This window comes from Ananas comosus, linkage group 11 (assembly GCF_001540865.1).
Source record: "Ananas comosus cultivar F153 linkage group 11, ASM154086v1, whole genome shotgun sequence".
Lineage (NCBI taxonomy): Eukaryota > Viridiplantae > Streptophyta > Magnoliopsida > Poales > Bromeliaceae > Ananas > Ananas comosus.
The window spans coordinates 10437319-10459351 of NC_033631.1; the positions used below are offsets into that span (position 1 = coordinate 10437319).

Consider the following 22033-nt stretch of genomic DNA (forward strand, 5'->3'; position numbering starts at 1 on the left):
TAATTAACATAAAAATATTACTTAAAAATAAATACAAAAGTAATTATTAATAAGTAATTATAAATAATAATTAATAATAATAATTAATTATAAATAATAAATTAATTATTAATAACGATTATCTAATTAATAATAATAATTATTATTATTAATTATTAATAAATAATAATAATTATTAATTATTCTTATTAATTAATTATAAATAATAAATTATTAATAATATTGATTATCTAATTATTAATAATAATTAATATTAATATTTATTAATAAATAATAATAATTAATAATTAATTAAATTATTATTTTAATAATTAATTATAATAAGTAATTAATTAGATACATCGATTATCTATTATAAGATAATAATATTAATTATTTTATATATAATATTAATTTATTAATTATTAATAAAAAATTAATAAATATTATTAATTATTAATAATTAATTATAAATAATAAATTAATAATAATTATTATCTAATTATTAATAATTAATTATAAATAATAAATTATTTAATTATTTAATTATTAAAATAATAAATAATAATTTAAATATATTAATTAGATTAATTAATAATTTATTGCCATTAAAATTAAATTTAGATTTTAATTAATCTTGTTCTCATCAAGGAACAAGCTTATTCCAGAAAACGGATGGAACAGCAGTTCCAGTCTTATTCCAGCTAGTTCCAGATTCTCGGGAACTACTGTTCCCGGGAGCCAAACATAGCGTTTGGGAACAAAGGGGGGAACAAGGGCTTATTCCCCCCTTGTTCCCCAACCAAACGCTAAGTTTGATATTTTATTTACACCCACTCAACTTAGGATTTTTTTATAATTGAATATTTTATGAACAATACTACACGTCCACCTACTTATAGATTTAATCTTATTACCATTATCCTAAGATTCACAAACACCCTAATTAGGTTTAGAGAGTACAGGTAACTCTTCGTGCATACAATAGAGCTTTCAGCCACGTCTGTGTTTGATTTCCTCAATCACGAATAAGAGTGATCATTTTTAAAAAAAAAAAAAATCTCCAATTTCATTTCAATTTTCTCCCAAAAAGGAACAAAATACCAATCGAGCAATGGCTGAAGTTCAGATGGACAATCGAAGTCTATGACCCAAATCACATCCGGCAAATCTAAGAAGAAGAGTATAGAAATAATCACGAAGTGTTCAGTAGTAGGGTTCCCATTAACTACTCTTCTAATGACTTGTGACCGAGTACATTTTATATTTTGACGCCTGATGTTGAAAGGGAAATGGCACCGTAAATGTTTGGGTTCAACTGAGGCACATAGTAGCCAAAATTGTATGGAAAAATGAACCACCAAAAAGATTTTACAAGAGCACCGCACATCCGATTCAATACCAAACCCGACAAGGGCCAGGTGCAAGGTTATTCACTTTGAAATTTGAAGAATCACAATAGGCCAGCAGAAATAAAGAATGCTTCTTGTATACTTGGACTAAACATGAATACAAAGAAAACTAGGCTAAGGAGGGAGTGAGAGAGATCTTCATGTCCTCACAAAAGAAACGGGGAAACCATTCAGCTTTAGTTTGTACCTACAGTAATGGTGAAAAAATAGAGCTTCAAAATGACAGCAAGAGCCACCTGCAACAGGAATATCCCAGCAACAATGAGGAACCACCGCTCGCCAGCGGATACAATATGAGCACGGAGATTGACGGCAACAAAAGTTGCCGACATGAACCCAGCAACACCAGCAACCACCCATCTGAAGATCTCTACCGGTATAATGGAAAGGCACTGACAACGCAGAAGGTATTACTGTAAGTAACAAGAATAATCTGAGCAATAACAGAATGTTGTCAGACATGCAAACCATATAGGACAAAGCCACAAAAAATGCAAGAACTCGGCCTAACTGGTTCTATAAGCCACTCTTACAATACAAACCAAAAGCACTACACAAGTTACTAACAGATCAAGGTTACAAACATGGAAGTGTAAGAACATGTTTAACCACAAATCAACATAACAGAAAACTGTTATCAGTCCAAGGTCCTTGCATACGCAAGCTTGCGCAAGCAAGTAATAGGAAAGCAGAAGTAGCTTACAAATAGATTAATTGCAGAGTTGAGATAGAAAAAAAAAAATTGAGATAGAAAAAAAAAAAAAAATCCAAATTCTGAGTGATTTATTTCAGAGCTGTACACAAACAAGTCTTAGAGAATAACCAGAAAATATGCTACTATTCAGTATATCTAATAATTAAATGAAGTAAGATATGAATTATAAGATAATGAAGTCCTTTAGCTCACCGAGGCTGGAATGAATATGAAGAGAGAATAACCGTATAGACACCAAAGTTGCACAAGTCCTGATGGTGCTGAGAAGTACTTGAGAATGACATACAAAGCAAGAGGAACAAAAGTTACGTAACCATAGAATAAACCAGCAGACCACGTAACCAGGTTTATGTCATAGTTCCACTCTTTTTTCTGCAATTTGTGCGCCACATAAGTAACAAATGTTCCAATAGCCGCTGCAACAAAAATCAATGTAGTGCATATCCAAAAAGGTCCATACCTGCCCAAAACAATCGAATAGTAAGTTTAAGACTATATAAAACAAACTAATGCTTTTACATTACACGATTACTGTAAACAAACATCTGCAAAAGAACAACATGTGCATATGAGCATGACCTTCATCTAGGTTTAGCTATCAAAGACAAAAAGGATCGACTCTTCTTTCACTCGGAAAAGCTATATTCAAGTCTTGAAAATTTTAATGGCGTAGTCAATAGTACAAGGATTAACCAGTATAGAAGCCCTAAAACAAAACCAAACTAGGCAAGAGTCTAATACGACAAACTTATAACCTTGTATAGAAAAGGGCAAATTTGGGCATGTGCACTATGTCACCCTGTGGTTTGAAAAGTTGTCTTTTGCTATCTTTTTTTCCCTTTTTTTTCAACCCATGGACCTGCCGTTAAATATAGAAATTACAGGCCACAGGGTAGTAAATTAGGTGATGTAATAGATTGACTGTAGCAAAGATAAGAATTTCAATGTAAATGAGTGGTTATCTAAGGAGATAGTACAACTAATGATGAGGCATATATGCTCCAAGGTAAGAGTGATGTCAATTCAGAACAACAAGAAGGAGGGTTGTGCCAGCTGATTCTAAACATAGAATACAAATGCCTCTGCACATATAATTTAGGGAAATCAATTAGGTAATCTAATAGAGGTACGCGCCCAACGTGGCATGGCTAGAGGTAATTAGGAAAGGAAAACCAACAGTTTGTCCAGGGGAGGATATAATCAAAGATAGTATTGTGGCGAACGACGATTCATATGACCGTCCTATATATATTCCTTTTTAGAAAGTATATGGAAAACTAGCAAATTTATAATCTACTAAGATAGAGTTCAAAAGAATAGGAAAAGCCAAATATCCCCAAAAATGAAACCTTGATTTCCTCAAGTCTTTTATGCAACTATAATAACAAGTTTAACATTCATAATATAAAACTGATGAAGATAAACTATGGCTCAAGTCACTTGTAGATTTGTAATCTAGTCCAAATTATCATAAAAAAACCAATAAATAAATCAAATAAGAAAAGCTAAATCAAGAAGGTGACTGCAAATTTGACCATTTAATTTGGTTCTCAAGCAGTTAACCACTATCTCGATCTGCATCCTAGAATTTGATCAATCAGATGATCATGCAAGGGCCTACCTAAGCCACTTCAGTCCTATTTTACCAAAAAATGATTTCCATTTCACTAATAAACTTTCTTGTAAGAAATAGAATACACCTATGACCTCGTATCCTCAGCAAGATTTTACAAATAAATAGCAGAACATGCAATACTTTTGCACAGGCACAACTATGCATGGTATCATTGACAGAAAACAAATCTAACACATCTTTTTTTCACTATCATGATCCCACGAACCTTTGTAAAAGATAAATCATCGCCATAAAGCAACATGAATTGGAGATCTAAGGCATTAAGCTAGCATAGAACAAACCATTTGTCAAATAAAACTAGTAATTATTTCATAATCTGTGCTAAATAATGCATATAAAAGACTGAAAAACACAAAACCTTAGATCTACCCAAGGTAATGTCAAACTCTAGCAAAGGTGCAACTGATTTACTTGTACAATCTGCAATTTAATTATAAAGATTAATAGCAAAGCTATGCGCAAGTAGATCTATGTAGGAACATAACCATACAGGTCCGGATTGTCCGACGTCTTCTCGTTAAAGCTCCCCTTGAATGGGAAGAGCGAATCTCTGATCCGTTCCAAAACATCTGCAGTATCAACATCAAAGTACGGCTTATACGCCGCCACTGTGAACATCCGGTACCACCCGTTCTGTTGCGAATCCTCGCCAGAGGCACTCCCCTGCCCCGGCTTCGAGAACGTATCTACCCAACCAAATTCCAAATCGAACATCAGATCTGAATCCAAAAACAAAACAAAAACCGCAAAACCAACACATTGCAGATCTACCAGATCTCATACCATCAGCATCTTGTGGAGGTCGGTACGCAGCGGAGATCTTCCCCTGGGCCTCGGACGGCGGGAAGGTTTGGAGATTGGACTCTGCAACGCATTACGATCCAAAATGGGGGCGGTAAGGACCTAAGATCGAATGAAATGGAACGGCAAGCGGAAACCCTAATCCTAACCCTAATTCCTCACCTGCGAACTTGACGGTGACATGATCGGGACCTGTGGCGGCCTACAAAGAGAGAGAGAGAGAGAGAGAGAGAGAGAGAGAGAGAAGAGGTGAGAATAAGAAGAGATCCGAGAGAGGAGGAGAGGGGGGGTACGCATACCGGTACGGATCCGGAGACCTTCTGGTTGTCGATGGTGGTGTAGCCACCGCTGGACATCATCGTTGAGGGCTAGGGTTTCGTCCTCCTCCTTCTTCTCCACCCGTAAATAGAGTTGGCGGAGAGAGAGAGAGAGAGAGAGAGAGAGAGAGAGAGAGAGAGATTTACTGTAATTGTTTGAGAAATTTACTGTTATTGTTTGTGCGTGATCTCTTTTGATCTCTCTCTCCGTCAAAAGGGGTCGTAGCTAAAAAAATAAAAAATAAAAAATAAAAACTTAAGCGCAACGCCACCGGGCTGGAATAGTTCGGTGAGAAGAGTAAAACGGTTTCGTTAAGCTTTGGCGGCGTGACGCGTGTGCTTTGAGATTCGGGTTAAATTTTAATTCCTCCCCACCGTGTTCGGCTCGCTAATTAAGATTCTTCTGACGCAGTTTGACTGCACTGTACATTTTAATAGAAAATACACGGAAAAAAAATATATACACCTATTGCCTTCAAAATGTTCTTATTTGTAATGGACAATGTTAAATAAGCTTTGCGGGCTCTAGCGCTGCACCATTATTGAATAATAATCCAAGTAAAGATTGAACTATATGTTATTGTTTGCTCAGAAACAAAAGGTTCAGTTTTCTTTAAAAAAATTATGTACATGTTTGATAAGAAACTGTCCTCTGAATCTCGTCTTATTCCTATCAAATCAAATTCTGAGTTCAGTATCTCCCAGCTAAAGATCTGTTTAACAAAGAGCATGAAGTTCGCTGTTCAAAAACTGGTTTTGCTGCTACGCTTACAGCCAAACAATAAAATCAGTAATAAAACGGTAAACAGTATATATATCATCAGATACTGAAAGGAATAAGCAGAATGCTTTCGCAAATGATGGAAAAATTCATCTTATATATCAGTACAACTGTTGAAGGTGCAAAACTACTTTGTAGAGCCCTGTACGTATGAACTTCATTTACAACATACAGAGGGACAACAACATGGTTCACTAGAGAGGCTAAAACCATATTTACATGATTAAAGTTAAGTGGATGCTCAAATATGATCATCTATCATCTAATAATCAATAAGCCACGCCACCAGAAAAACCATCTCCGTCATGAAGCAAGCTCTCTGTTAACCAGTAACCGTCCCAGGAACCGCCTAGTCTCTGTACATACATGACACCACAAAACAATGAAATACCTGCTACAAAGTAACTTAATTAAATAGAGCAGTATACTACCTGAACCATTGTAAATTCAAAGATCTCTTCTTCCTCTGGACGCGATCCTTGTATCCAAACTCTTTGCTTGAATCGGTTCTATGCACAATAGGTAATGTTCAATCACTTGAAACTTGCAATTAGATAGTAAAAATAGTAAATTTTATAGTTGCATGGAGATACCTCTTTAACCCATAAACTGCTTAAGATCTTTCTTTCCTTGTGAGAAAGCAGAACCCGGTAAGTTGAATGGTGAAATATCCGTCTGAAGCGCTCAAACTGCAGTAGTAATTTACACAGGAGAAAAAGCTGAGGAGAAATGTAAGGGGGATACAACAACAAGAATAGCCGCCGCCACCACCACAATCGAGTCTTTACTGCTAAGTGTTTATGATATGGTATATTTTGGATATAATTAACAGCAGAAAATTAAAAGTGGAAATAGTATAGCCTGCTAACCTGCCCTAGATCAAACTGTGGCCCAAAGTAGGCAGATCTTTCAAAAGGGTCAAACCCAGCAAACTGATAGGAATGTACCATCTCATCAAATTGACGATATATATCTTTCGCAAAAGTATCAAATGTCAAATACTCTCAAATACTTATATGACAACAAGATTACCCTGTACATGACCTCTATCCCATAGTCTTGGCGAGGTTGATCATTGTATTTTAATGCATCAAGCTGGCACTGAACAGCTTCTTCTGCATTAAGCTGAAATATTTGATCACACTAGATGTATCATTTTGAAATCAATTGATAGCAATTTGTGCTGATTTTTGTACTGTGGGCATTACATCCAGCCTGGGGCCAAAGGGCCTTTTCTTCTGAGACTTGAGCCTGAAAAGAGGATAAAATAAGAACCAATTAAAGAGCAATCACACTTTCTGATACAGATGATGGCACGAGTTCAAAGTAACCACCTTCAAATGTCTGTAATAACATGCATGAGATTTTTAACACAAGGACTGCGATGTGCGCGCGCGCGCGCGCACGTGTGTGAGAGAGAGAGAGAGAGAGAGAGAGAGAGAGAGAGAGCTAGCAGAAACAAGAATTGGCATAGCAAGCATTACAAAAGCCTTGACATAATTTAGAAAGACAGCACAAAAAGATTTCATGAAAGAAGACATCTAGTGCAGATGTGAAAATTTGATTACATCCACTATCTCAGCCTCTTGAAATGAGTGGGATATCACATAAGAAATGCAATACGACAAGTACGACAGGGAAAAATTTTAGTACAGTTTTACAAATTAATACAATCTGTTAAGGATCTGAGTTTCTTTAAGTCTTTACCACTTTACGGCAACCGAAAGTATCAGGCAAATAACCTAGCAATTCCGCATTAGGTAACCACTCCAATTTATGAAAAGTATAATGGCTTCAGCATGTTTTAATGTACGAGAAGAAATAAAGCACAAGAAGGTTTTTATAAGGTATAAACATGAAGAATAATTAAAACTTCCATAGCAACCAACAAATCCAAGTAAATGCTCTTCTTCTAACGAATAAATGATTATGGCAAAGAGTAATATTAAATTTCAGAGAAGAAACAGTTAGAAGTTTTTTTCATTTAATGCCAAATGATCACACAATCCAGTTAAAGAATGTCATTTAGATCATCTACTCATCTTTTAACTACTGCTGAAGAAATAAAGCTATGCAGCATATATACATGGAATCAAAAGGAAAGGAACATTTTGAATCATGTTTCAGTTGAATCTATGGATATCTGATACACCGATAATCCATGCATTTAAAGTACTAAGAATTACATCATAATCCTGGACTATAACTAGAATACTACTAGAAGTAAACTGAAAAGTTTACTTTTGCATCATTTCCAAGGATGGGGCATCTAAATCGATGATTAACACCGTAAGTACGATCTAGGCTATCTAACATTCTTTCTTTCTTTTTTTATTAAACAGGGGTATACTCTATTTGAGAAATTACAAGGAAACATTCTAAAAATCAAATTTCATACTTTTTCAACGTCATTTGTACAGAATATTGTGGTTCCAAAACTGACATTTTTTAACGGCTGATATAAGGTGAATTTGAGAACAACTGATCACGAGGTAAACAGTGTCATAAATTCGTAAAATTCAGTTTCTATATACTTCAAATAGCTAAGATTCGTGTCTAACTCCGGTAACAACTCGGAAATAAGCGCTCCGTTTACTTCTCAAAGTATTATAGCTTTTTCTCCACAATCTTGCTTGTTAAACTCTTTTTAGAACAAGCGGAGTTATTATCAACTGGATGATTACACTAGACGAGATAAATGTACAAATACTTGGAAATGATTCCTCTATTTGAAACAAAATTCATCGAAAAATTGTAGGCAAATCCTAGTTCTTAGCTGTTACATAATTAAGAGTAAAACATAATGTTCCTCTCAAAAAAAAAAAAGAGGAAAAGACAATCAAACCCTAATTTACCAAAAAAAAAAAACAGAATTGAGGAAAAAAAAATAGAAAAAGAAAAATTGGAGGAGGTACCAGTCGGAGGAGAGGAAATCGGGGACGTCGGAGGCGGCTCTGAAGCGCGCGGTCGCAGGGAATCGCGTGGATCGACCGCGTCGAAGGGGTCGCGCGAGGAGAGAGATCGGTGGAGGAGACGATGAGCACACGGCCATTTTCGTCGAGTTCCGATGCTATTCGGGGGAACTCGGGTGATTCGTTTTCCCTATTTCTCCGGAAATGTTTTCCTCCACCATCGAATACCCTCACGTGCGCCCTCGTTTCGTAGTCACGTGACCGTAGCGCTTGAATAATGACCGTAGAAGTGTGTGTATAGCTGCTCAAACTAGAGTATTCGTGAATAAGTTGTGCAGGGCCATTAAGCCTTCTTTAATAGTAATAATAATAATAATATATATTAGTTATTAAAATCATTTACTAAAATTGAAAAAAAAATCAGAAAAAAATATATATATTATGACATGTTTTCTACATACAATTCAACCTAAAGCTTATTAGCACCCTGCGCACGAAACTGTAGAAAATTCCACCTTTAGTTTTAAACGAGTCCAATTAAAATTTTGACAAATTGGGCCAGTTGAACAATGCTACGGAACTGTTTTAGATGAGATGTTTTCAGTAGCCTCTTTCGGATGATCATATATTTTTAAATTCTCCTTTCACTCAAGATAAAAAAAAGAAAAACACCTCAAACTTCTTTCCAACCATCAGAAAAAGCAGAAAAACAAAAACAAAAAAGATAATCCTAATATATTTCCACCTCAAGAATCTGAAACACGAGAGGCGTTGTCATGGTACAACATAATTTATAACAAACCATGCAGTTAAACAATAGTAACATTCCAGGAGTATTTGCCATAACAAACGTTAGGCCAAGTAACTACTTGATTACTTGCCCACATTGACGCAGCAAAGGTTGGGGGTGACCCGAAAGGCTTAATGTAAACCTTGGGTAAATTCCCAAATTCAGAGTGCTTTAAGCAGCTGGATATTACCCACAGAAGCAGTTTGGTACATCGTTTGTTTAGTATATTATGCCCAACGAGGTTATTTGACAACGAAAAGCTGAAAGGGAAACGACACCCAGAAATTGCAATTTTAATAGTAGGTTGTTGATGCAACATTTACAGTGCGTAGCACTACGCTTTTCGACTTGAAAAGTGAATGTACATATTCAACCCAATTATCCTTACAGAAGTTTCAGCATTTTCAGACGTTCTTCATGCTCCGTATCCAACTTTGGCGGCGTGTAACAACCATGGAGGTCCTCGACCACATATTCCTGCATATATTCCAATATCGGCTTAACTAACTACGATGACACGAAAGGTTGAAGCTTTTCCACATGTATACCCTGATGGTAGTGCAATTCTTATTGGAAAAAGTTTTCCAAAGAGGGGCACTTTTGTAGCATAAAAATGTAAGAGACGTATGTATATGTGAAAATTCCGATTTGCAGGATATATACATAAATAGATGATATTGCAGGTGCATAGATGTAAATGTCTCTTAAAGATAACAAAAATTTAGTATAAATAAAACATCTTGTATATAGAGTTACTTGCCTTTGTGAGCTCCCTTTTGGTCAGGATATGATAATGCCTCTGCCAGATCCTTTGAATGGCCATAGTTGCCGCGAGAAAACCATAGGCAATTCCAAGGATGGCAAAAATTATGACAAAGATAACAACTAGGGCAAAGCAAGCCTCCATGGAAGCGGGGAAGCAGTCAAGAATGCCCCACCCATAGCAGCAGTTGCGGCATCCAGCCATGCATGGATCGTTGTTATTGAAAGACGAGCAGTGCAATATGAGCCCGAAAAACCCAAGCAGCACAAAGAAAACCACCACCCCTGCAACATTTTCCAGCAGGGGAGATTAACTATAATGGGCGGAAGTGCAAAATTAGCAGGTAAATAATTTTGTACTGAAATTTCCTCAGTTGTTTATACCCGGAGTAGAATAGGAAAATTAGAAAGAGCAGAAGAGAAATAGGAGGAGAGGGGAAAAAAGGAAACAATGAAGGAGAAAGGACAAACCTAGATCATTGCAACTAATAACTCACTTCCAAATAATTTTCCAGCAAATATAACATGATTTCCATCCTCTCGAGCAAGACGGCAATGAAATAAGCACAAAGAAGGACATTTCAAGTTCAAACTTCGCATAATCTTGCATACATGTAAGATATATAATTTTTTTAATAGAATAGATGTAAGATAAACTAAATCATACATAACCTAATATACCAAATTGGATGACATCTACTGGCTTGTTCAACTCGTCTCTACCAGACTGCTATAAGAAGGTACTAGGAATGCTAAACCATCCAACAGGTGACAATAATATAGCATCCAAAACAGTCATCAAAAGAACTTCATTTAATTCAAAGCATATAAATTTTTCAAGTCAGTAAAAAATGTATTGAATCCAATAAGATTTAGTAATGTACCTATGCAGTAGTAGAAGGGTATAGGATGCTTTGAGAGTATGTGGTCCCAACCATCAGTGAAACTATTTCTGAAGTTTCCATTTCTGTCTAAGAAGTACGCAAAACCACCAATGGTAGCAATGACCTACGAGATAAAGGAAAAGGTGATAAAAATCAAACCATTCATATGATAAAATTAACATATGGACTACATATATTATTAAGCCTAAAAATTAGTAAGGTCCTATTATAAAGAAATTTATATATTAGTGATTAATACCCCTTACATTGTTTGCAACTGCAACAGTGAAAACTTGACTCTTATTGTGACACAATATAAAAGGCAGATGTAAAGTCGTCCCATTCCTTCTATGAAAGCAAGATAAACACGGCTTATCCAAAAAAAAAACTTTTGCAGTTCGAATTGGCACACTATCATTGAAAAGTCATTCAATCTTTCTATCATATGCTATCTAAATTCACCAAACGTCACAGTACTTACAAATTATAACAATCTAATGGGCAGTATTCACAAAGTTTACTCTTACAGTTTGTACAGCAAGGAATACAAGGAGAACATCTCTAGCAACGAAGATGCGAAACTTAATTTTACGCCACGAATAATCTTCCAGCAGTTCTACTCGAAGATGGAACTGTGCCTTGCATGTCGTGCAGTGTGAGAATGCAAACCTTTCTTGTAAATATATGTATAATAATAATATGAGATTGAACTATCAATTGATATACCATTAAACAATTAAACCAAGACAACTATCGCTTTCCTTAGCAATATGTATGCAAGAGAATAAATTATAATATAAATAACCAACACGGAAAAAGATTTAAAGGAAAATGAAACTTTCTGCTCATCTTTTAATACCCTCATATTGTATGAAAATTAGAATATGAAAAAGAATTTTCTTCACTTATACATATTGATGCATTTCGTAGCTATGGAGCAGACCAATAGTTCAGTCCTACTCTATTATTATCTAACTCTTTTTGAGACCCTACGAACTAAGTCCCTAGTTTAAGGTATCTTACATCCCTTGAAATTAGGACTTTGTACATGTATTAAGATCCCAAAATGAGTCACTCTTATATGGCAGGAAAAGGAATGTGTGTGTGTGTGTGTGTGTGTGTGTGTATATATATATATATATATATATATATATATATATATATACACTGCTGAGATGCTACTGTCCATGTGAAAAGCAATTCAACCCACAGAAGTTCAAAGCATAGTGTTGGGTACATTGGTCAAAAATTTCAATTAAGAAAGGCTCATGACCTTCTTCCTTACTCTTGTTTTCCTCTTCTGTTTATCTACTCCTTTATTTCTCGTTTCTACTACCTTTCCTACTCTAATGCCGGAAATCTTGTAGATTTCTGCACATCTTTTCCAGTAAGGCAAATTTGCAATTCCGTACAGTAACATGCAGTATTATTATTCTAAAGAGATGTGAAGAACGTTACCTTCACTGATCGCCAATGATCAAGGCATGAGCGGTGTACAAACTGCTGAGTACCTTTACACATGCAGGGGGATATTAACTCATCGCCTACACAAAAGCAACAATGAACTGCTGTCATTTGGCAAAGGCGATATCTATTATTGACAATCAAAATTCTCACAATTATTTATTGGACTACCAAAAAGCGACTAGCCGAACCAATAGTCATCATTGACACAGCAGAAAGATGAAGAGGATCAATCCCTCTTTCACATTCAATTAAAATTACAATTCAAAGTACTCTTAACTTTAGATATGATAAATGTACTTAAGCTTCTTCATTCTCATATTATTCTTACTTTCTTTGCCAATATGTTTTGCTCGTCGCATTTGAACTTATTTGAATAATAAATCTAAATGCAATTGCAAACAGGCAGAAAAACCATGCCCACATTGCATCTCCATATCATCAGCATTACACACCGCAGACGCAGCGCTACATTAACACCAACAAATAATCCAAAAGGCATACAACAACAACAAAAATCATAACCAAATGCATAAAAATGTAGCTCCAACCAGTACAAATTCACCATAAACCAGCTTAAAAACAGCAAAATTATACAAAACAAAATAACCTGCATCCGAATCATGTTCTAGGCAAATACGGCAACACACCGCCGAAGAAGCCTCGATTTCCTCGTCCTTTATCTCACCCGAGCTCCCATTAGACGATTCCGCGCTCTCCACCTTCTTCTTGAGAAGGGGATCGGAATCGTTCGGATTCACATCTTCGTCTCGATTCATTTGCCATTGTCCCGCCATCGTATCTACACAGAATCGCACAACCAAACCCTTAATTTCCCCAAATCATCGACTCCCGAGCATGTAAATTCACCGCCGAAAAATCGAAATAAACAAATGAGATCAACAAATTTGGATTCGTACCTTTCAGATGAGGATCGGATGGATCAGTAAATGATGCGAATTGAGGAAAAATTCGCGGGGAAAGAGAGAAAGGAGGAGAGCGTCGAGAGGTTTCGGAGGAGATGGGGCGTAGAAAGTCAGAAGAAGAACGTGGTAGCCTCCGAGCCTTAACGTCCTTTTGGTTCTAAGCTGGTCGATGCTAACGCGCGCCGCACGAGTCGGGTGCACGAGTGCACCACACGAGTGAACAAAATTCTTCATCCACCGTTCATCATCATTTCGATCACACGAATCTCGGAGTTATTATAAATATCAGATCAGACCATATCTTGCGGACTGATGAAATGGCTTCACTGAGGCCATCCTACTGAATCTTTAATTTGTGCAAAAATTTAAAAAAAAATAATTTAAGGGACGGTCCCTAATGTGAGAATATTGTATTTACTGTTTATACAGCTTTAAAATTCGCGGCCTTTGTAGTATGATACACATAGATAAGATAGTATCACATTATTCTCCATCAAATATCGATTTTGTGTCATTTACTAATAAACGTTAGATGAAATGATCTCATATTAAAAACCTCCTTCCAAAGTTTAAATTCGTGCACAGCAAATTTGTGGGGATGAACCCCAATGTAAGACCATTCAAATCACCTTTTATGTAGCTTTGAAATTCGCACCATCTATTTGACAAATGATAAAGGAAATTGCATCACATGAAGAATGGTCTCCGTCAAATATTTATTTCGTACTAATAAAAATTTAAGAGTAGTGAAAACAATTCGGAATGTGCTGACATCTAATTTTGACACTAAGCAGCAGGCTAATTCGAGGAAAATATGTAGTGCCCAGAAATCTTTCAGCGTAAGATTCAAATTTTGGTAGACATATCAAAGATCATTTCAAATAGTGGCTTTGTAAAAGGAGTTCGGCATTGATGAAGCATGCTGATGGATGAGGATTTCGGCAAGGCCCAAAAAAGCAAGTTTGAATTATGTTTAAACTTTAAAATTCAGACCGTCGACGAATGTAAAAAACGAACATCATTTTCAAGAAGAATTTAAGGAGATAACGCATAATTAATTTTCTCACGAATGTAATCTTGGTTACAGTTTTTCTGTATTTGAATCTAAAAATGTAAAGTAAGAACAGCGGCTACAAAGAGTGGGAGAGTTATCACGAACCGCAAGAAATTGTACTAGGAATAGTTATAACGTAGGTTAGGAGTAGTTGTAAGAGAGAGATCCCCTCCAAATATCATCTTCTCCGGCGCCAACCACCTGGTCCACCCACGACCAATCTAACCACCGTCTAACCTACCTGCTCATCATCAGCGAATGCTTGTCCACACTACACATCTCCGCCACATGCAATCATCTATCTCGATAGCTATCTTATTACAATCATTTTTCTTGATCAACCTATGTCCAGATCAATGACTGAAAACTAAAAAGTCAAACAAATCACAATTTGGCCAGTACCTTAAGCCTCAAATCGCTTGTCCAGACAGAATTCACTTTTATTAAAAAGAGTCCAATTGAACCGTTCTCTCCGACATGTATTTAAGATGAAATCAAATTCAGCCTTTAATGAGCGAAACACTAAGAGGCGAACAGGCGATGTAATTTTTCCGCCAATAGAACATAAAGATGATCTCATCTACCATTCATATCGTTTTAAAATTCATATATATGGCCTATGGAGACGAACGATAGATGAAACAGCACATCAAAATTTCACTGAGCAAGTATGGGGAGTGTTAGTATTGCTTTTACGCCTGTTCCGCTGGACACGACAACGAAAACGGAAGGTGCAAATTGCATTTTAGCTAGAGTACCAAAAACATTGAATATGAGCCGTTCATCTTTTCATTAATGGCGTACTAGACGCATGATCACCGTACAAGTAAAATTTAAGACGATTAGCTATTCTTTAATGGTGCTAACGTGCTCAAGCGGTTTGAAAATAAAATTTTTATTTTTTTAACACTAAAAATTTTCAAAATCTTATCTAAACTCTTGGATTGGATTCATTAAAATATGCACTCAATTTTTCGGTATTCAAGTAGCATTTATTTTTAAAATAAGCTCTCGCTCAAAGGAATTAGTCCTTAATTCATTCTTTTTAGTACTCCCGTATTCTTCTACCGTCTCCTATTTTTAGAATTTTATACTTTTCAATGACCTATAAAAAATAGCTGTTGTGAAAATCAGAAACAAAAATATGACGCTATGTATTTTCTTTTAGGACTACATGAATGATTTAACAGTATGAGATCTCAATTTTAGAACCTAATGGCTTCACATTTTTAGATAACTTAATTTCTAAAAATTGAATAAAACGATAGCTTGATATCTTTCCCAATTTCTCTCATAAAATAATAATAATAATAATAATAAAGGTGCTTAGATGTTGATTTTTCTTTACATTTAATTTTATGTACTTGTAAGCCTAGGTCCAATAACATACATCCAAAGAAAGAGAGAAGATGTTGTTTTCAGATGGACCATGCATATATATATATATATATATATATATATATATAGATNGGCTTGGTACTATCAATAGTATAATAGCCGGACTCTCTCTCTCTATATATATATATATATATATTGAAAGAATGGTAACATGTTATCTATTTTGTTTATTTTTTAAAAAAAAATTAAATTTAATTGAACTTATAAAATAATTAGACTTTAAATTTAGAATCGGATGCCAACTATTAATTTTTTTATCACTTGTATTATGAACGGTCAGTAATAAACTATCTATTTTGAATTACGCTCTATAATTAGACTTTATAAAAGACTCCCTAGTAGATAGACTTCTATGAGACTCAGAAAGGCATCTTCTATGGAGGTGTAATTTGGAAATGCATTCTTCAAATAAAATTATTGTATTGCATTAGAAGTATTTAGAAAAAATGAAAATTCCGAAAAAGCTTTACAGACTGCACTCTTCGGATGCTGTGCAGTGGGGAAGAAAAATCTTCTCTAGGAAAGAAAATTTGATAGCCATTTCATACTGTCCAACAGAAGAGCTCAAAAGACTCCTGGGATTTTTAGGACTTCTGGTCTCCTTGGATTTTTAGGATTTTTAGAACTTCTGATTAGAATTTATTTGGTATAAAATTTTTCTTTCGTCAAATTAGAAGATAGAAGTTTGATTTTCACTTATTAATGAAAAATCTCAGCATTTATGATTTGGTAGTATAATATATTTTACTTACGAGATGATTAAAACTTATGTCAAAAGAAATAATTTGAAGGCCAAATATACTACTCTGTTGTAGATATTTTGCCACACTTCTATCTTTTTGTCACAATAATAATTTTGTATTCCAAATAAAATATTATTGGATATATAACTCATTCCGACATCCAAGTAAGATCTTGATGATTTAAATAGTTGTGTTGAGGGGATTCTTTCGCTGTTTGTATTGTTTGAATAAGCCGTTTGAGAGAGTATGGGTATTTTTTTACATGGGTTTACAACCTCTTAATACTAAGATTAAACCATCAATGAAATAGAACAAAAGCAAAAGCTTTAAAATTAGAAATGACATGCAAGACATTCAGCAACATGTGTAATTTTATACTCAGAAGAAAGGAATAAATGTGAACAAATGGCTGCAGAAACAAGAAACTGTTGCAGAATCAATTTCCCGGAAAGTGGAGAAATTCATGAATTCTTTACAATTGATCGACTGGTTTGCAATCTCTGCATTCAGCTCAAACTCTGCACATAAAAAGAAAAGGGAAAAGAAAAATTGAGCTCAAACTCTGTTTATCTGAACTTTAATAGAGAGTTTTTCATTTCTGTAGAATGTCTCTAATTATGTTGTATTTACTATTTTCCCTTGTTTTTCTATTAATATCGTGTTTAATTTTTATTTTTTTTAAAATATAATTTTGATAGTGAATTACTTCCAATCCTTTCATCTAAAAATATTTGTTTGGCGACAAAAATAAAAAATTTTTAAAAAGTTTATTTTGCTTGCAATTTGTTTTTTTAAAAAAATTATCATCTATCATTTGGCCGGATGTATTATAAATTAATCAATCATGACAATAATAAGAAAATCGTTCTATCAGTATATAAAATTATATAAAATAAGTATTTACAAAAATATAAAAAATAACAATGATGCCAACCAATCGGGGCCTAACTTTGTTTGTAAAATGCCAAACTTAGCCTAACTTTGTTTGTGAAAATAAATAAATAAATAAATAAATAAATAAATAAATAAATATAATATATACTATTAGATATATAAATATATATATATTATATATATATATATATATATATATATATATATATTATATATATATATATATATATATATATATATATATATATGTATCAAATAGTAACAACAATCGGTGATTTATAAATATCTCAGAAAACATTATAAATATAATTAAGTTCTGATTCGATCACAGGGTAGTAATTCAATGACATAAAAAGTTGAGAACTAAATATAAAATCAAACACCTAAAGTTAGTTTTGGAGTTTGATGAATAAAACATAGTTTGCAGAATATTGAGTTTCCAGGTTTAAACCAAAAAAAAAAAAAAAAAAAAAAAAAATTGTTTCTCTCAATATTCAGAAGTAGGAGATTATCTAGATTTGAATTTTATCAGACTAATTTGCTAGCTGAATATATATATAGAGAGAGAGAGTTCACTTAGTATATTGATAGTATATGAATAGTATTTATTATTAATTTTTTTATTCTAGGATTATTACCATTTCACTAAATTTTACTAAATTTTAAACATCTAATGGTCAAAAAATTAATAGCAAATAATATTCATATATAACTATCAACTCTCTATATATAAATATATATAAACTATAACCATTTAATGAAAAAAATCATATTTGTCTATTAAAAGTCTCGCATTGAAGCAAAAACAAGAAAATTATTGGGTTTGTACGATTAAAACATCATTTTCTGTCAAGACATGACTTGTCAAAATGTGTGAAGATCCCGTTGCTTCTACGCCAGTCCAAAATGCTTTCTCATCAACTTCGATTTTTTTTTTGTTTTAATTCACATTTCTTCACCTTGTAATTTTTTAGAAATTAAATGATTTTTATCAACTTAAGTAAAATTTATAACGAGTGATTTTTAGTATTTTTAAAAATAACTATACATTCTTCCCTGATTCTTTCCCTTTTTTTTTGAAAAAAGAAAAAAATAATATGCTAGAAATGTGAATTAATTAGATTGCTCTGTTTTTTTTTTTAGCAGAAAAAAGTTGAACAATTCATTGAATTTATAAAAAAAAAAAACTTAACTAAGTTACAGAACTTAAAAAAGGGATCGCCACATTTACATTTTTCACCTTTCTTTTCGGATATCATTTGATTTTTTAAGTTTTTAGAGAGTTTAAAATAACACTTACTGATCAGTGTACTCCACGTTAATCCCCACCACGGATAGATTAGCGATCATGCCATAAGCCTGTGTGTTGAGCACCAGCGTGGTCCCGTTTCTCGACGGCGGCGACGCTAACTTCGAGGCCCTGTCGACGACGACGATGCTCACCTGCTGCCCCTCGGCGCAGGCCCCCCGCGTCGCCGCGCTGAGGCACCGCACCAGGTACTGCCTCCCGCAGGCCGCACCGTTGTCCCATATCCCCTCCCCCGCCGCCGCGAACAATTCGTCCACCGGAAACTGGCTCTGATCATTCCCGTAGCACGCAGTAGCTACATAAATATATGTACATATATGCATACATATAAAAAGAGATGAGTAAAATAAAGAATTGAGATTATTGAGATGTATCATAACCTACGTAACTACTGTTACATCCGATCATACAGAATTTAATTTATGTATAAAAATAAGTTATGAGAAACCGACGCTGATACCCAACACGGACTACGCTTACGGAGGTAGGGAGGGCCGTAGGAGGCGGCGGTGCCGACGTCGGCGACGGCGGACGAAGGGAGCGCGAAAAAAAAGAGAAAGAGGAAGAGGAGAGAGTTAGTAAGCATGGTTGACCGAGGCGGCTAAGGGCTAAAGGAGACAAAGGTACATAGTGCCTTGATTTCGCTTTGTAGATAATTTTTTATACGTATTTTGAATTTATTTAAAGTAATATTTGAATATAAGTTATTGGGATGTTGATGAGGGGATCTGATTTAGTTTGGGGTCAATGTTTCGAGTCAACTAAGATCTCTGTATCTTTGTGCAGATGCAGGCTCCCTCACTGATTAGCGGCGCCGATGCAGCAGCGGAATCTAGATGCGACTGCGTTGACTGGTCAAACGGAGCGATTCGGTATTGTGAGTAGAAATTATTAAAGTATTTATGAGACGCGCTTTTCATTTATCCCCTTTTACAATATTTGAAAGCTAAAAATATATAAAATTTATTTTTTCTTAGCAGGAAATACAAATCATATATAGTCCAGCGCATTTTAAAGCGATTTTTGCTGACTTAGTCTTTCTTTTTTTCTTTATTTTGATTTGATTTTTTTTCCTTTCTTAGTTTGTATTTTCTTGTTCTTTCCCTAGTTTTTCCTTGTTATCTTTCTTTCGTGTCGCATTTTTTGTTTGTGTTTTTTTTTTTTTATAAGCGAGGCATGGTTGCCTCACTATTATAACTATGTTCATATTTTATATAAATGAAGTAGATTATATGCGCACCGACTGTTCCTAACGCAAGTAGTAAAAAACTCGATGATTGGTATCCGAGATCTCAAGTTCTAATCCTAATTGATTCACATTTTCAGCTAAGTTTGTTTCTTTCACATTTCCAGCTAAGTTTATTTCTAAAAGAAATAAACGATGAGCTATCTTTATATTAAAAAATGTATTTAAGTATTTGATTTTTTTTTAAATTTTGATTTTGCTATCTAATCTTCTAATTTTTTTGAATTGAGTCGGTCAATGATACTTTTATTTAAAAATTTAAATTATTGATTACTTTAATAAATTTATGATTCCAAAATTTCATGACTTATATTCTAAAATGCTAAATTCCAAAAACTAAACCTTAAAATATTAAAAAATAAAAATTTATGAGTGTGCACCGGGTGTACCCAGTAGCTGCCACTGCTCTCCCAATATTGGAAGAGCAGTGATCGCCCGTGTGGATGGGCGCCACGTGGCTGCGATTACATGTGGCATCCATGGGAAGGCAATCCCGAAGAACATCTTTGAGTTATCTCTAAAAAAAAAAAAAAAAAAAAAAATCCAACAAATAATAGTCTTTGGACGAATAATATATAAATAAATCTTACACCTTATTCAGGGAAACAGGCAGCATTGCTCATAATATATCTATATTCTAAAAAGAAATGGATAAAAAAAAATCCATACTCTATCCGCTTAACTTCATATCGGGTTCAGGATCAGATATTTACATTTTTAATATACCCATTGAATCTATTTGAGCAAGTATGGATAGTGAATATTCGTACACTATCTGCTTAAGTACGGATAAGATCTAGATCAGATATGGATACTTGAATGCGTGTATCCATAGCATAAATCAAAATTAAAATATAACATTTATAATAGCTTGGTATTAATTACTCTAAAATATATGCAATTACCACCCTAAATACTTATAACAACATAATAATCAAAATATATTAATAAATCCAAACACATATAACATAATTGCATAAAAATATAAAATTAGCCACATAACATATACGTAAGTCCAAAACACATGCGCATACTATAATTTAGTTTAAACACATATCCAGTAAGTCCAAAATATTATAGTAAAAAAAATAAGTATTAAGTTTATTAATTTTTAATTTTTTAAATGTTTTTCTCTTTGTGTGAACTTTTGACTATTATGTATTTTACCGGGCGCGGGTTCAGATCAGGGTCCAAATATGAAAATTATTTTAGATCTTACCCACTGAAGGATTGGGTTTGAATCGATATGAACATAAGATATTGGCATTTTACCAGCATACTATTTAATCCCATCCGGATTGGGTTCAAAATAACAGATATTTTAGTGATCACTGATCATCATTTTGAAGATATTTTAGTGATCACTGATCATCATTTTGAAGATATTTTAGTGATCATTGATCATCATTTTGTTGTCAGTAACAGATTTTTTGTTGTTTTTCTATCGAAATAAAATTAGTGTGATTTCTGTTGAGGAAATTCGCAACGAAAAATTGGATTGTAATTAAAATTTAACTAATTTTATGATGAAAATAAATAAATCAACTTATAGATAAATACAAATATTCTAATAAAGATTTGATCTTATCCGGAAGCGCACTGTCCTAAGGCGTATTCCCGTCTCTACGTGCGGGATTAACCGGAAATAACACCCCAAGATACGACCGGAATTTTTCATCCTGCGAGCACGATCGTGAAGGAGATTGACGAAGATTCTTTCAGATAAAGGGAATATTCAAAAATAAAAGATGAATGAATAAAATGGATAAGAATTAATCAATTATCTAATATCTAATATCTTTTCTACCTACTCTGTCTTAACACAAGAGAAAAAGAAATGGCATACAAAAAAAGAGGATTTTACGCTTTCTTGTTACGAGAAAGAAGTGGAATCTGCACAACGGAACGAGATTCCGTTTGGCGAAAGAAACGAAAAAAAATATTTCATTGGTTTCTTTTTTCACTAAGAAAGAAAATAAAATAAATAAATAAATAAAGTTAATTAAACAA

At 34.0% G+C, this 22033-nt stretch overlaps 4 protein-coding genes across 5 annotated transcripts; all 4 read right to left on the reverse strand.

Moving 5' to 3' along the window:
- LOC109717685 (protein YIPF1 homolog) lies at positions 1349-5062 on the reverse strand. 2 transcript variants are annotated; one of them, XM_020243551.1, is made up of 6 exons: positions 4843-5049; positions 4706-4745; positions 4526-4606; positions 4233-4428; positions 2299-2566; positions 1349-1783 (listed from the first exon to the last, which is right to left on the reverse strand). In XM_020243551.1, the coding sequence occupies exons 1-6, from the start codon at positions 4900-4902 to the stop codon at positions 1568-1570; spliced, it is 861 nt and encodes a 286-aa protein (XP_020099140.1). In that variant the 5' UTR covers positions 4903-5049; the 3' UTR covers positions 1349-1567. The 2 variants fall into 2 exon arrangements, with proteins under 2 accessions (XP_020099140.1, XP_020099141.1); XM_020243552.1 differs by having other exon boundaries at positions 1564-1824; positions 4843-5062.
- On the reverse strand, positions 5710-8853 carry LOC109717430. The gene is made up of 7 exons (XM_020243213.1): positions 8557-8853; positions 6850-6892; positions 6674-6766; positions 6511-6573; positions 6235-6330; positions 6073-6150; positions 5710-5997 (listed from the first exon to the last, which is right to left on the reverse strand). The coding sequence occupies exons 1-7, from the start codon at positions 8691-8693 to the stop codon at positions 5911-5913; spliced, it is 597 nt and encodes a 198-aa protein (XP_020098802.1). The 5' UTR covers positions 8694-8853; the 3' UTR covers positions 5710-5910.
- On the reverse strand, positions 9290-13530 carry LOC109717429. The gene is made up of 7 exons (XM_020243212.1): positions 13374-13530; positions 13064-13255; positions 12448-12533; positions 11517-11663; positions 10990-11113; positions 10104-10390; positions 9290-9820 (listed from the first exon to the last, which is right to left on the reverse strand). Exons 2-7 carry the CDS (start codon positions 13248-13250, stop codon positions 9728-9730), a joined length of 924 nt encoding a protein of 307 aa, XP_020098801.1. The 5' UTR covers positions 13251-13255; positions 13374-13530; the 3' UTR covers positions 9290-9727.
- Positions 16877-19447, reverse strand: LOC109717353 (EG45-like domain containing protein). Its single transcript, XM_020243096.1, has 3 exons — positions 19258-19447; positions 18769-19072; positions 16877-17092 (listed from the first exon to the last, which is right to left on the reverse strand). The coding sequence occupies exons 1-3, from the start codon at positions 19361-19363 to the stop codon at positions 17086-17088; spliced, it is 417 nt and encodes a 138-aa protein (XP_020098685.1). The 5' UTR covers positions 19364-19447; the 3' UTR covers positions 16877-17085.

Coding starts and splice junctions, on each gene's coding strand:
- LOC109717685 (XM_020243551.1), bottom strand. CDS start 4,902: ATGATGTCCAGCGGTGGCTACACCACCATCGACAACCAGAAGGTCTCC. Junction 4,746..4,842: donor AGGTCTCCGGATCCGTACCG/GTATGCGTACCC, acceptor CTCTCTTTGTAG/GCCGCCACAGGTCCCGATCA. Junction 4,607..4,705: donor TGTCACCGTCAAGTTCGCAG/GTGAGGAATTAG, acceptor AATGCGTTGCAG/AGTCCAATCTCCAAACCTTC.
- LOC109717430 (XM_020243213.1), bottom strand. CDS start 8,693: ATGGCCGTGTGCTCATCGTCTCCTCCACCGATCTCTCTCCTCGCGCGA. Junction 6,574..6,673: donor GGATAGAGGTCATGTACAGG/GTAATCTTGTTG, acceptor CATTCCTATCAG/TTTGCTGGGTTTGACCCTTT. Junction 6,331..6,510: donor CACAGTTTGATCTAGGGCAG/GTTAGCAGGCTA, acceptor TTACTACTGCAG/TTTGAGCGCTTCAGACGGAT.
- LOC109717429 (XM_020243212.1), bottom strand. CDS start 13,250: ATGGCGGGACAATGGCAAATGAATCGAGACGAAGATGTGAATCCGAAC. Junction 11,114..11,516: donor TATTCCTTGCTGTACAAACT/GTAAGAGTAAAC, acceptor TTTATCTCGTAG/GTCATTGCTACCATTGGTGG. Junction 9,821..10,103: donor CCAAAAGGGAGCTCACAAAG/GCAAGTAACTCT, acceptor GAATATATGCAG/GAATATGTGGTCGAGGACCT.
- LOC109717353 (XM_020243096.1), bottom strand. CDS start 19,363: ATGCTTACTAACTCTCTCCTCTTCCTCTTTCTCTTTTTTTTCGCGCTC. Junction 19,073..19,257: donor CTACGGCCCTCCCTACCTCC/GTAAGCGTAGTC, acceptor ATATTTATGTAG/CTACTGCGTGCTACGGGAAT.